Raw genomic sequence first — 14652 nt, forward strand, 5'->3', positions numbered from 1 at the left:
TGAGGAACAACGCGAGTATTTTTGCTTTATTGAGTTGAGTGCAAAAATCTGAGCAGAGGTTTCTTTTTTTTTTTTCCCTGAAGAGAAACAAAGAATGTTCTCAGCCTCTGGGCCTCATGTTTCTGACTGGGGTTGAAAGGAACTTTGGCACTAGCAGGCCGGAAAGATAATAAAATGGAAAAACGTAGGATGATTCTGCAAATACAATAATAATAATTAAAGAAACAACAACCTGGAAGCCAAAATCAAGATGTCAGCAGTCAGTTTGTGAGAAATATGAGGGAAATTAATACTGAAAGTGTGTTTCCACCTTGTCACCAACACAGTCATGGATATGAAATTGAAACTACGCTGAGGTGCTGCCAGTAAACCAGATTAGCATCAAATGCAAATGAGAAGGGGGCTAATGGCTGGACAGGTGCAGACTGGGCCTCTAAATGACACACACACACACACACACACACACACACACACACAAACAAGTTGCACGCACATGAACACACCAAACCACGCGCGTGCACACACACACGCACACACACAAATGAGGCGGATGAATTAAACATGGGTGGGCTCGGCTTGGTTGGGGGGAGAGGGAGGGGAGGGGCGGGGTGGAGTTGGGGGGAGCGTGGGGGGGGTGGTGGCAGGGGCTGACATAAAGTCAATGACATACATTATTCACTAGCTCGCGTTAGCCCAGCCAAGGCAACACATGACCTCTCACCCCAGGAAGTGCATCCAAACACAACAACCAAAACAATGAGGGGGTTCCCCACCTCAGAGGGAGATGACGAGTCCAGGGTGTGTGTGTGTGTGTGTGTGTGTGTGTGTGTGTACGTGTGTGTCAGGAGGGGGTAGGCGGGGGTGATAAACAAGCTGCAAAATGAATTTGCAGGGAGGAGAGAGCATAAAGAACATTCCACATAAACACTGCTGGCCGCAAAAGTTAAACTGGCGTAAAAGAAAAAAAAAAAAAAAAAAAAAGACAACAGAAAGCCAGGTGTGGAGGTGACCCCGGTGACCAGGGCTGAACCGAAACCTGACGCTCTGGTGTGATAACTGCCACAGCGCGGAGCCCAGAGCCGCTCCATTCCAGCGGCTGGCGGAGCAGGAAACTATCAGCCATGACATCATCGTCCACGGGAGGAGCACTTCCTGCCCGACATTCTTCAGTCAAGACACACACACACACACACAGAGGCACGCACGCTGGCCAGGAAATGGCCTCTATCAACACGCACACACACTCCCGAGGAAACAAGCCGACCGACGCAGACGCTGGGGCACACGAGCGCAGACGCGCAATGCGAGGAAATGGGCCACATTGCCGGGCCGGCTGCAGGAGCGTGCACAAACACAAACACAGGGACGCGGTGCCCTCAGAAAGAGTCGTAAAAAAAACAAAACCTGAAACAACACTGCTCCCCCCCCCCCGTGAGTAAACTTGACACCCCTCTTGTCCCACTCTTCCCTCCTCCTCCTCCTCCTCTTCCTCGGCATCGTGGGACACCCAGCGGATCCTAATCTCTGCTCGCAGAGAGTTTTTCCGACTAACCCCACCGGAGAGGCTCGGCTCTGCTCTGCTCTGCCCAGGGGGGACCCCCGCAGCAGGCCTGCGGGACGCTTGTTGGGCAGGAAAGGGCCATGGGGACACAGGTGGTTAGGAGAGAAAAAAACAAAAGCAGGCAGACGAGTCGAGCTCAGAGCTCAGAGATTAGACCCCGTTAGATGATAGGATGCGGCGCTAAATTGACCCGAAAGGCTTTTTGGGGGGTGGGGGGGGATTAAACAAAGGCTTCCTGCAGAGTGCAAAGGTGCGCGGCAGAGTGAGAGACAGAGAGAGTGAGAGGGTGAGCCAGGGGGTGGTGGTGGAGGGTGATTGTGATTTGAGGCCCATTGAGGCACATGATAGACTGACTTAGCGGCGGCTGCATGCGATTAACCCCCCCGGCGCTAAAGAGGAGCGATGGAGAAGGGGTGGAGGCAGAGGTGGGGAGGGGTTAAGGGCCCCCCCGCTTCCTCCCCCCACCCCCCACCCCCCCTTCCCCTCATATTATCCCGCTCCTGTAAGAGGCTAAAGTGGACGGACCACACGCGCTTCTCCCAGGGGAGGACATGGAGAGGTGCGGCCCAACAGCCTCTCACCTTTTCGGCTGCAAAATGCCAAAGAGCTCTTGCTGCTCTTGCTGAATTGAGCGTCACCACCTCGGAGGTCTTTGAACGCTCCACGCATGACTTTCTGCGCAAATAATTCACATGTTGGGTTTTTTTTTTTTTTTTTTCGCTCTGCTGAACATCGAGCCGTCATGTGCAAGCAATAAACCTTTTTTTTTTTTCTTCCATTTTTGGATCATGATCAGTTTAGTTTTCCCACTGCGAAAACAAACAGGCCGACCAGTGCTGGAGGTTTTGCATGCGATGGTAAGAAGTGTCTCCCTCCCCCGACATCAAAAAGCAACGGCCGACAGGCTGGCGAGCGAGTCGGCAACCGACTGACAACATCCAAAACACGCCTGGAACCAGCTGTGGTGCAGTTTCAACTCTCCTCCTCCTCCTCCTCCTCCTCCTCCTCCCCCTCCTCCTCTTCCTCCCCCTCTTTTTTCTTGGAAAGCGCGATGAGAACGAGATAAAAAAAGAGAGTCAAATAAATAACTTTTTACATGAATATATTTTGCCACTTGTCTCTCAAAAAGAAGCGGTTTGCAGCCAGCGCAAGGAGTTTTGAGCTGAGTTTACCTCAACTGTCGAAACGCCACTGGTCTGTAAAGGCCTTTAAAGGTGCAGTACGTCAAATCCCTGTCAGTCAGAAGGCAGCGGTATTTCTTTTTTTTTTTTTTTTTTTCCTTTCGGGAATTCGAAACGGCGGAAAAGCTTGAAGAGATGACAGATTGTCGGTTGTTGTTTTTTTCCCCTTAACTTCAGGGATAAATCTGAGAAATGTTAAGTGCTTTTCAGCAATCGCAGCCCAAACAAACATGGCTCGTAATTAAAAAGAACTGCAGGATACCACTGCCAGTAGACGCTTTAAAGCCCAGGCAGACTATCTTTTCAAGGAGAGGCGTGATGAAGAATGCTGTAAACCCACACCACCACCACCACCACCACCACACCATCCACACTGTACCAGATTTGTTCTCCTAACAATCAAATAAGTTTCTCATTAGCTTGACTTTATTTTTCCTCATTCCTGCGGTTTTGCCGCAGTGGCCTGTTTCTCCCCCGTCTTAACGAGAGGGAGCTAATTAGGCAATCAGACCCATTACTCTTCCAGAAGAGTTAGAGCTAGCCCGGCTAATTAGGGCTGTAAAATCTAATCATCTCTGCGAAAACAGCAGAGGGCTAACGAGCCCTTATTTAACGAACTAAATAACTTCAAGGGTGGAAGAGGGGCTGCCGACGGTATTTCTTTATGAATTTGAAGGAGGGGAGCCGATGGTAATTGAGTCAGTTTCTCCCTCGCAGTTGTTTGTTTGTTTATGACTCCCCGATTATTACAACTGCCAGGAATATATTGGTACTAAATGAGCAGGCGGTGTGAGCCCTCCTCCTCCTCCTCCTCCTCCTCCTCCTCCTCCTCCTCTCACCTGACCTATTTTCCTGTCCAGAAAGAAGTGTTCGCTGGAGAGGAAAACTGAGATATTGCTGTTGCACCCCCCCGCCCCCTCCTCCCTCCTCCCACACCTCCGCCCCAACCGCTCTAATTTGTTGTTCGTTAATGCTGCCCTCACACCTGAGCCACTGGGCGTCGGGGGAATACCGCCGTTGAGCGACTGCAACACATGCTCAGTGTGGGAAAAAAAAGAAGAAAAAAAAAACATAAAAGTTGTCCGCACACGGCGAGCGCCCGGCCTCCACTTGGCCGAGGTGCGTCTTCTCAGATTGCGTCAGACGAAGGGGGGGGGGGGCGAAACCAAACCGTCGCCGACGCATGTGAATTAAAGCGACGGTGCTCGCTTGAGAAGAAGCTCAACAAGTTTGCCGAGCGCAAAAAAAAAAAAAAGTAATGCAGAAATAAAATTGTGAAATACGGTTGAGAGTGACGGGCAAGAGTGTTGTCTGAGGCCACGTGGTGGGGTGCAGCTGTCTCAGGAAGCGCTGAGGTGAGGCCTTCCGCTTCAGTGGAGCGGAATGAGGGTGGCGCACACAGACACAGCAGACACACACACGCACACTCGCGTACACACACACACACACACACACACACACACACAAACACACCCAGGTAAAAAAAAAAAAAAAAAGTCACTTTTGACAGAGCAGCATCGAGAACAGGACAGCTGTGTTCATCAGATAGCACAGGTCACCGCCTCATTAACACACACACACACACACACACACACACACACACACACACACCATTATAAGTGACGAATCAAAATCAGACGTTCAACTTAGAGCACCCAGGATGTGCTTTTATTTTTGAACATGGTGATAGGGTTTGTTTGTCCGGGTTACGGATCACAGCGAAACACTCTGACAAAGATGATGCCAAGTTCTTTGCGTTGTCGATCGCTCCCGATAAGAGCAGGGGTACGCTCTACACACTCTGCACGCTCCGACGACCTCCCCGAGTATAAACAAATAACTTCATTCACACCGCGCGCTCACACGTGTGCATCCAAACGCTAACACCCAAGCGCTGGCCGTGCTCGCCAGACTGTAAATCTACTCCGAGCAGCCGTAAATCCTGCCGTGGCCCAGCCTGGCTCGGCCCGGCCAGAGGCCGCTCTGCGAGTGTCAGAGGAGCGTCCGCACACTCACCGCGGCGAGATTTACTCGCAGAAAATACACGCACGCACGGTTGCAGCTGCGGCACAGCTGCACGTCTAACTGAGGCACACTGACCACACTGGCGGAGCCCCTGACGGCTCTGTTATTGCTCGGCCGCTTCGCACGTACCACGGGAACATTGTTTACTGCCATCTCGCACATTTGGCAATCAATTGTGGCCGCTGAGATTTAAGCAACCTGCAGCCTCCAGGTTGCATTCGCCGGGCCGTAGCGCACGTCGATAGTAGCTTTCGTTGGCTTTTCACATTCTGACATGAACGGACTGCCCCCCCCCCCCCCCCCAACTATGACAGCATGTTTGTGCAACGTTTGAAGGCTTTCCACACACACTCACACGCTGGTGGTGGTGGCGGCGGCGTTGGAAGGCCAAAGTTCGCTTACCTGTCGATGATGACAGGGTCCGACGGGGTCTCGTTCCTGTTGCCGCAGCTCTTCTTATCGCAGCATCGACTGCAAAGTGGTGAGAGGGGGGAGGGGAGGGGGTGAGAAGAGAGGAGGGGGTTAGTCACAGACATGTGAGCAACAGAGAGTCACGGGATGAAGTTGCAAAGGCGGAGAGGAAAGGGAGAGGAAGCCGGGAGACGGCTGCGGGAAGGAGACGGGGGATTACGAGGGGCGTGAGAGTTTTGATTTGGATTTCTGCGGGGCTTCCCGCTGAGGCGGCGGCTCAGGGGCTACAGTAGGTGAGATCAGCGGCCCGATCCGGCAGGGGGCAAAAGTTTTGCAGGGAGGGTGGGAGGGAGGAGAAAAAAAAAAGTGCACGAGCAAGGGATCTCGTCTGGGGCTGGATACAAACTTGAATTAGCCTCCGGGGCTCAGGTTAGCTCCATTTCTGTCAGACATCACACAAGCAGACATCTTATGTTCTCTATTTTTCCTCGGCACTCGTCCCCCCCCCCTCTATCCCGCCTCTCTCCCTCTCGCTCGTTCTCGCTTCCTCAGAAGTGGGTCACAGAGTGGTCCCACTGGACCTGGGGAGTAGTGCATGCTGGGTAGAAAGGCGGAGGGAGGGATGGTGGGGGGGGGTTGCATACTGATGTGACGAGTTCCTTTTCTGAATCATTTGACTGCACTGTGCGCGATGTAACAGCGTGCCGGCAGCTCTTCCCCTCAACCCACCCCCCACTGCACCCCCTTACTCCCACCGCGCCCCCCCTGCAAAAAAAAAAGTGTCGCCGCATCCACCTTTTCTTCCCCGCCTGCTGTGTCTGTGTGCTCACAACAGGCCTGCCTGTGTATACCTGTGTGCAGCTACTCTGTGTGTGTGTGTGTGTGTGGGAGGAGATGGAAAAAGACACAAAAGAGGTTGGAAGGGGAGGGGAGGGGAACAGGGGGAGGGGGGCTGGAAGGGGGCGGGGGTGGGGGGTTGACCCCCCCCCTGCTACACTTTCTCAGGTCCCTCAGGACAGGAGGCTTGCAGAGCCAGATCAGATTTCTGATCTCCAGCGTTTCCTGCAGCCTATGAAAACAAGTGGTCTAAATTGCCTCGTGTGATAACCAGGAAGTGGCTGCACAGTCCTGTGCCACCGGGCATTTTTTTTTTTTTTTTTTTTTTTTAACTGCGCGTAACTCAACGTGAATTTCTAAATGACTTCTGCTTCGTGCATTGGGGAGGGGAGGGGGGTCCCAATCCATCGCCGCACCTCCATTGATCGTAAACGCACACCCGCGGTGTGTGAGATCAGCGTGTGCTTTACTATATTTGACTGTCGGCGTGTGTATGTGTGTGTGTGTGTAAACGCGTGTATACTATGTGTAATTTGAGTCTGTCCCCCCCTCTGCACATAGCTCACTGTCAGGACAAAGCAAACTGCATGTATTACACCGACTAAGGAGGATGGGTTTGAGTAATGAGCTTTTCCTTGTCCTAATTAGTGGAACATGAGAGAGATGCGCAGACACACACACACACACACACGCGCGCGCGCACACACACATCCCTATGAACAGAAATAGGCCAGGGCCCATCTCCCCAACCCACTTTAAGGGAAACGATAAAATTTATATTGTAATTTCGGAGCGCTCTTTATAACTTCGCCTCCTCTCGACACCGACGGCGACTCCTTCCCCGGGTGCACGACAGTGGTCGGAGCAGCACAGGACAGGTTCGGCGTGCGCCTTTCGCCTTACCTGCACATGATCTCGTGCGTCAACAGGACCCGGCACATCTCCGGGTTTTTATCCTGGCCTTCGTAGACAATCGCCTGCAGGATGGGAAACGAGAAAAAAAAAAAAATCAAAGACAACAATTAATAAGAACAGTGGTTTTGAGGGTTTTTTTTTGTTGTGTGTGTGTGTGTGTGTGTGTGTGTGTGTGTGATATGCTGACAAAAAAAATGAACTTGAACACTTCAGGGGGCACATAAAAAAAACAAAAAACGGAAAAGTGCGTGCGCGGGGGTTGGGGGGGTTCGGGGGGGGCGGGGGGGGAAGAGTGTTGTCTATCTGGCAAACGTGTGTGTCGTGGGAATCCAGTCCTTCCGAGCTGGAACGCTCTGTTCTGACAGACAGAGAGAGGGAAAACATTTGTGTGCGTGCGCGTGCGCGTGTGCGTGCGCGCCCGTGAAAGTGCGAGCGCGCCGCTGCGCGTGCATATGTGTTGGTGCGTGCACGTATGTTTATATGCTGTGTACAGTGAGCAGTTGGACTGCCAGACTGGAGTATAGTGCACCATCTGGTCCATACAGCGCAGCGTCCAAAAACCTAGTCTGGTTAGCCCTCCAACCCCACTCAGCACGCTCTCCAGGGTTGCAATCACCCTGCACGCGCACGCACACACACACACACACACACACACACACACACACACACACACACACACACAGAGCACACACACTTGCACAAACAACATCCCCTCCTACTCCTTTCACTCTCAGGCAAACCTCTCTTCAAACCTAATGGCACTAGAGGCTGAATTGGCAAAACAAAGGCGCCGCTATCAAAACGGTGTTGAGGCGGCTGATTTTCTTCCGCGTCCGATTCATACCAATGGAAGAATTCCCTCGGCCCTCGCCCCGGCCCACATGTTGTGCCGCTGCTCTGCCTTTCTTTGTGCGACCGCATTGGCCGTAACGCACTGTGGGATAGTTTGTTCTCGTTTCACATTGAGGAAATGAGGGTCAAGGTCCTCAAAGAGTGAGCTGGCATGCATCACTGTCTCGCTCAAAAAACACTTGCCTGCAACGGTCTTCTCGGGCAACCTCGCCACCACCACCTCCAACTGCACAAAACCACACACAAGTCCGTCCGTCCGCACGCACACACACCACTCTTACTCGGAGGCTGCCTTGCAGCAGTGTGAGGACACATGTCCTCTACTTTCCTGCGCCTGTAAATGTATTCCACAGGTAAGACAGGTCGTTTATCAAGCCGGCTGTGCAGTGCTGAGGCTGAGGGTCGAGGGTGTCAGGCCCAAAGCACGCACCGGGTTTGGAGGAGGTTGGGGAGGGCGAGGTGGGCCACGTAATGACACATGATCGTAAAAAAATAAAATAGAATAAAAAAAATCTCACACTTTCATTCGGCCTCGTCTCAACAAAATCCTCTCACCTGTTTCGTCATCGAGTCGATGAGACGGACGTATAAGTCCTGCTCCGTCCTGATCCCTGCGGAGCGAGATAGAGATGGTTCAACTCGCCGCCAAAAAGTGATTCATACCACATCTGAGGCAGAGCATTACAGGGAGATTTCAGATCACAGATTTTTATTCATTCACTCCTCCCCTGTGACGCTCCCATCTTGAAACGAACGCGCGTAAATTGACTCACAGCATTTGTTGCGTGCTGTCACTTTCCCGAGGAACTCTGTTTTAATCAGGTGAGTCGAGCCCTGTTGAATTTATTTCTAAGAACATCTGCGGAGAGCTGGGCTGCGTACGCAGCTATGCCAAGATTACAGGAAGTAATTCAATTATTTAGGGACAACTACTCCATAAAATGAATGAAAAAGAAAATCCATCATAAACAGCACAGAAAATAGCAGAGGAGGCAATTGAACCTATTTATTTATTTAATATTATAATTATATAATTTGTATATAAAACACAATAAATCAGTAACTGTAAAAAATAATAACGTAATAATGTTGATTAATGACAATGGTATTCAATACTAATTTAATTCATTCTGTTTTATTGTAATTATTGTACTTTTTAATTGTAATAATGCACTAGAAAAAATATGTCTATGAAATACATGAATAATACAATCCTTATTTCTAACGCAATATTTATTATATTTTTGCTTGCCTTTCAGTCACTCGATAGCCGCGCACCATAAAAAAAAAAAAATGATGGAAACTATAAACTCACCATTACTGTAGAGGAGCTGAAGTCTATAATGGATCCCATTGTTGGTCTTTTCCCCCGTCGTTTCCTATGAAAATTAAACCAAACAGAACCGGTCAGAGCAAGAAAACACATCTCCTCCTGGGACTTTTTACTGCGCGTCGACAGCTCGATATTTTTAGATATTCTCCCGAGCTGCGATCAAATTTTAATCACTTCACTTCTATCGTCCACGCCAAGAAAAAGTGAAAACGGCTCTTCTGTTTACGTTAAAACTCGTCGTAGTGCCATTTAAATAAATGCAGGCCTGAACGGTATATTCTCTTCATAATGTAATAAGGCCAAACGTCGGTGACCTTAGATGGAAGTCGACACAGCTTCGAGTGCAACTGTGCACATGTGACACATTAAAGAATAATAATTTAGTATATATTATGTCACCATATTCATGAAGACACGATGGTGAAATCAAGAGTGTTATTATTACTGGCAGATGTGCCTTGACAGGTCTGTCTGTTAAAACTAAGAAGATTTATAAAACACACATTTAAAGTTAATTTATACAAACATCCGGGTGTGCGCAGTGTCATGAATAACGTGATTTAAAAAGATCAGAGGCGACATTATTAGGAAAGGGAGTGCAAGCACGAGACAAACAAGAAAAAAATAATAAAAAATCGCCAGCTGGTTTAGAGGATTTTGTAATTTAGCGAGAGAGAAAAAAAATAACCGGAGGTTTGTGTTGGTCTTTCAGGAAGTCACATGTAAAAATCAAAACAAGGAGAGCCTTCAGGACTCGTGAACCCCGCAGTGTGTGTCTGGCCTTTTTGTTCACACACCTCCGCTAATTTATTACTTCAACTCGGCACACTTTGCGCTGAAAGTGCCAATTACATATATTTTTTTTTTTAATGCTTTATTACTCTTTTTTAAACGTTCAACCTCCGACGGCGGTGTACTCACTTTTTCCTTCTCCACAAAGTCCACGAATGTGGTTCTCTCTATCTCCACCGGCTGACCCTGGCGGTCGTACAAGGCCAGCACGAAGTGGAAAAAGTTGGACTTGCGCAGGTTGGAGGGCGGCTGTTTCTCGAAGTGTGCCCGCGCAAGACCCACTCCGCTGCGGACACAAGCAGAGGAGCAGCAGCGGTCAACGCCGAGGCGCAGCGGGGGGAAAACATCCATGTCAATGCAACGTGCCTCACAAGAGAAATCATGCGTCGGAGCGCAATTGTGATAGCGCGGCCACAATCCATTCTAATATTCATAAGAGCCTGCGTGCAATTTAATTAAATTGATGCAAGAGAGACTTTAAAATTAATGCGCAGGCGTGTTTTTTTTTTTTTTTTTTTTTTAATTTGGCAATATAAACATTAGAACACAGCACGTGGTTAAAAAATATCTAATTTAATATTAGTTTTCATCTATTTATATCACAACGGCAATTTATTCTGCTGGACTGTTTTCATTAGGAGTTTTAATAAAATAAAAGAGATGAAGGATTCATTTTATACTCAACCCGTAGAATAAACTTGCGGCCTGGAGAGTTTTTATTCAATTACAACTACGGAGCTTGGGGGTGAAAATAAACGCACGGCGTGCAATTTAGCTGAAGTAGCTCAGTGTTTTCATCACATCGAACGAACCCTCCGACCCAAGACTGCCTAAAATAAAATCCCTCACACCGAAAACTCAGAGAATTTCCAACACATCAAAAGTCACGTGAAGCAAACAGTTAAGCCATTTTAGCGCCAACACATTGCTTTCTGGTGCGCGTTGCTACCGTATACGCGCTATGCAGCCGCGCCAGACTTTTGAGCTGCACAACTTCAGAGCAGCCGGCAGGTAACTGTGGTTATCCGACAACACGCGTCCTCTGGGATCGCCCGCTGCCCCCCCTGAGTGATGCAGCCGCCTCGCCTCGTCTCGCCTCGCCTCGTCTCACCACCCCAACCCAACAAACCACCCCGCGGCTCTCAAAAAAAAAAAACCCTCCCCAGTGCGAGTGCAGCAGGCACGCCGCCTCGGGCTCACCTCTGGGCGGCTGTGTTGGCGTCCAGCACTCCGGCGCCCTGCATCCATGTCCGAACCGCGTTCATCCCGGCCACCATGGGCTCCTCTTTCATACTACTCCCACTCCTCTGGATGCTCTCGTGGATGCCAAACATCAAAACGCACCTTCAACGCCGCCGCTATCTCTCTCTCTCTCTCTCTCTCCTCTCTCTCTCTCTTCCTCTCTCTCTCTCTCTCTCTCTCTCACAGTCGCTTTCTCTCCTCCTCTCCTCGGCTCCCTCCTTCTTCCTCGCTCCCCCCTCGCCTCCACCTCCTCTGTGGCGTCTGTTTGATCGCGCTGTCACAGGGAGCAAAGTGGCGTGGTCTATTTCACTCGGCGTTCAGTTGCGCGCGTCGCTCTCAAAGTAAACAAAAGATGCGACATGTGGAAGAGGGGATAAGAGGGGGGACGCTGCCAGCATCCGGGGCGAGCTTGCACCCCGTGTCAGCGAGAAATAAAGACGAGGGGAGGATCGGCTGGCTGCTGAGGTGAACGACGCGAGAGCGATGAAAGGTGGTGGTGGTGGTGGAAGCGGCGGCGGTGGGGAGCACAGGATGAGAGAAACTGCAAGGAGTTTGGCGACAGTCCTCCGGATCAAGGTGCAGTTGACGGTGGGGGGAAAAAAAGAAGACAAAAACAATACAAGAGAGAAAAAATGTCAAGTTTCTGCAACAAAACAGTCCGCGCCCGGAGATCAAACGCCTTCCGCCTTCTTGCTGATGCGCGCCTTTATTCACAAAGTCCTTTTTTAGGGATGAATGAAAACGCGAGATTAGGCGCGATTAAAAGAGGCAGTCCTGGGCACCGGCGGCTCCGCTCCCCGCTCAGCCTCCGCTCGCTACACTCTTCCCTGAGGAATCACTTTGGACCATCTCTGGGATGCCAAACACGAGAGAACTGGGAGGTGGGAGTTGGGGCTTTGGGGGGGAAGGCGTGGACTACGCGGCGCACGGGAACGCCCCCCCCTCTCAGAAGGCAGTTAATAACGCGGACAATCAGCTGTCCACCAAGCAACCAACCAAGCAACCCGACCAGGCACTCGAGCATCCGACCCGCCTCGCCTTGCCGTGTCCCCGCCTCGTCTCACGACGTGTCCCGCCCCGGCCACTTAACCAGAAGCTGTGCGCCGAGTGCGCGTCCCAGCGCGTGTGTTTAGATTCGACAATTAATATCAAACAACAGCTCAGGGGGAGGACATTAGTTTGATCCGAGCTCGGAGAGTGGAAGGGGCAGGGATGGTGGGAGGAATGGAGGGAGGGGGGGGGGGGGGAGACGGTAAACCGCGGGAGATGTTGCTGCATCTGTCTGGAAAACAAGAGACAGCGTGGGTTTATACGCAAGTATCAGGAACAGAGTTTACATTTATAATTCGGCGACACAGCAGATTTGACGAGATCTGGTTTGCAGATATGTGTAAAATGAGAACAAATGAGAAAAGCCAGACGGAGTGATTATTTGTATTTTCGACCCCCGTGCTATGGCTCTGCTGTTGGAAAAATCAAACCCCAGTCTGATTGTCATTTAAGCTTTATGTTAAATGTTGAAGCTGCAAATAGCAGCCGGATTTACTTTGTGAAAACATGTGAACACAGAGCATGTGAAACGGCAACATTATTCAAGTTTAAAAAGTTTCAAAATGATTCAAAACCCAGCACATTGATTCTGAAAAATATATCAGATTCGTGAGCGAGTAAGTCATAAATTACAAATTGATTATGAAGATAGAGCGGGGAAACAAACGCACTGTGGTAGGCTGTCAAGAAATTCAAGAAATTTTAAATGTCTGGTGATTAAAAAAAACACAAAGGGAAAAAAAAAAAGAAGCAAAACATTTGCATGTTTGCGCGATGCGTTAAGAGGCAGCAGAGCCGAGACCAGCTTGAAACAACATCCCCACTTTCCCACCAGTCCCGCCTGTCCCCTACCCCCCATCATTACAGAGTCATTTCTAAATTGTCAAATTGAATTGTCCCGGGGCCATCTGTTCAATAAGTATATTATACTGAAATGAAAAGAATGAGTTTCTCCCCCCCACCCCCCTTTAAAAATAACAGGCTACAAAATTAAGATTTTTATCGAAAATTGGTGGTTCAAATCATCCAGATAAGATCACAGATCAGCAAAAACGCGTCATTAACGCCTCAAATGATCACACAAACATTCGGATGATTTTATATATAATGGATCTAATTTAACTCGGAAATTGAAAGATATTGACTTTAAATTTCGTTGAGACGATATGAGGGGGGGACGGGGACGCAAGCGTTGCACACATTCCTTCGTGTGTGCATTTGCCCAGACCACATGAGAGGCGCAGTCAGTCTAATAAATGCCATAAACGGCCAAGGGATTGACACGACACCCGCGCAATCATCCCGTCATTGTCTATCGCTGTTTATTTATGTCCCCTGCTGTGGGAAGAGAAACGCGAGCACCTCCACACGTGAGCGGGGCGTAATAAAGAGTGACAAATAAAAGCAGCACACACACACACACACACACACACACACACACACACACACACACACACACACACACACACACACGTCCAGAGTTATCCTTCAGCACATTGGTTTGATTGTGGCCGGTTCTCTCGCCACGAACTGTCCGCCTCGGTCGGCATGCGGGGGGCCAACAGCGCGGCCAGCACTCCGGGCCTCTGAGGTAGCGTGTATTTATATCTCTCGGGTTCACCATATCACACACACACACACACACACACACCCCAAAAACAGAGACGTCACTTGGGAGTCCTGCCTTGTTAAATGCACCAAGGTTTGGGCCAACTGCTGCGTCCATTACGCACGGCCAGGAATGCGCACGTCGCGTCAAACGATTCAGAGGCGTGCCTGCGTGCGCGCTAACTGCGTGCGCATGCAAAAGAGCGGCAAAACCGGCCCCGTTCCGTCCACATATGGGGGACGCGATTAAAACTCCACCGCTGTAATAACTCTATTAGACATTTTGAAGTGACTGATCAGAAATGAGTTGTAGGCGCCGCCTTCACGCCATATGTTGCCGTAAATCAAAAGGTTGGGCTGATGATAATAATGGCTCGATTGAATTGAAGAATCATAAAAAAATGACGAGTAAAAAAAAGACAGAAGAAGAAGAGGAGGAAGAAGAAGCGGGCATATGCTGAGGAGAATGGGCCGTATGTCTTCCAATATGCTCCCAAGGAGACATAAAAGGAGACAAATATAGATGTTAACCGTTTAGGCATGTAGACGAGGCACCGGCAGAAAGTATAGCGTCCTTGATACAAACATAAAACAACTATTTAATCAAGAGTGTCTACACTTTCGTGACTTTGTTTAGAAATGTAATAAATAAATAATTAATAATAACCACGAGTAAAACACAATTAAAGGCAAGCAGATGGAAAGGCGAGCACCATAGCAAAGATAAACAGAAACACCGCGATTTTAACTCGAAAATTTAAATACGCACTATGGGAAAAAGAACAAAAAACACGTGGGCACTTCCTGCTGCTCACCGCGGAACCTAAGGTGATTTGAAACCACCG

General features: G+C 49.6%; 1 protein-coding gene across 3 annotated transcripts in view; it reads right to left on the reverse strand.

Moving 5' to 3' along the window:
* Positions 1-12089, reverse strand: part of LOC142898540 (transcription factor COE1) — a 59516-nt gene extending 47427 nt beyond the window's left edge. Inside the window, exons 1-6 of one of the 3 annotated variants that reach the window (XM_076041509.1) lie at positions 11108-12089; positions 10037-10193; positions 9098-9161; positions 8338-8393; positions 6919-6992; positions 5170-5238 (exon numbers count right to left, since the gene is read on the reverse strand). In XM_076041509.1, coding sequence (XP_075897624.1) covers positions 5170-5238; positions 6919-6992; positions 8338-8393; positions 9098-9161; positions 10037-10193; positions 11108-11241 — 554 coding nt within the window. In that variant the 5' untranslated portion in view covers positions 11242-12089. The remainder of the gene's footprint in view (positions 1-5169; positions 5239-6918; positions 6993-8337; positions 8394-9097; positions 9162-10036; positions 10194-11107) is intronic. The other 2 variants (XM_076041507.1, XM_076041508.1) reach the window with 2 other exon arrangements.
* Between the last annotated feature and the right edge of the window lie 2563 nt (positions 12090-14652).

This window comes from Nelusetta ayraudi, unplaced genomic scaffold (assembly GCF_046127955.1).
Source record: "Nelusetta ayraudi isolate G7.1 ecotype Tasmania unplaced genomic scaffold, CSIRO-AGI_Nayr_v1 ptg000068l, whole genome shotgun sequence".
In the NCBI taxonomy this organism is placed as follows: Eukaryota; Metazoa; Chordata; class Actinopteri; order Tetraodontiformes; family Monacanthidae; genus Nelusetta; species Nelusetta ayraudi.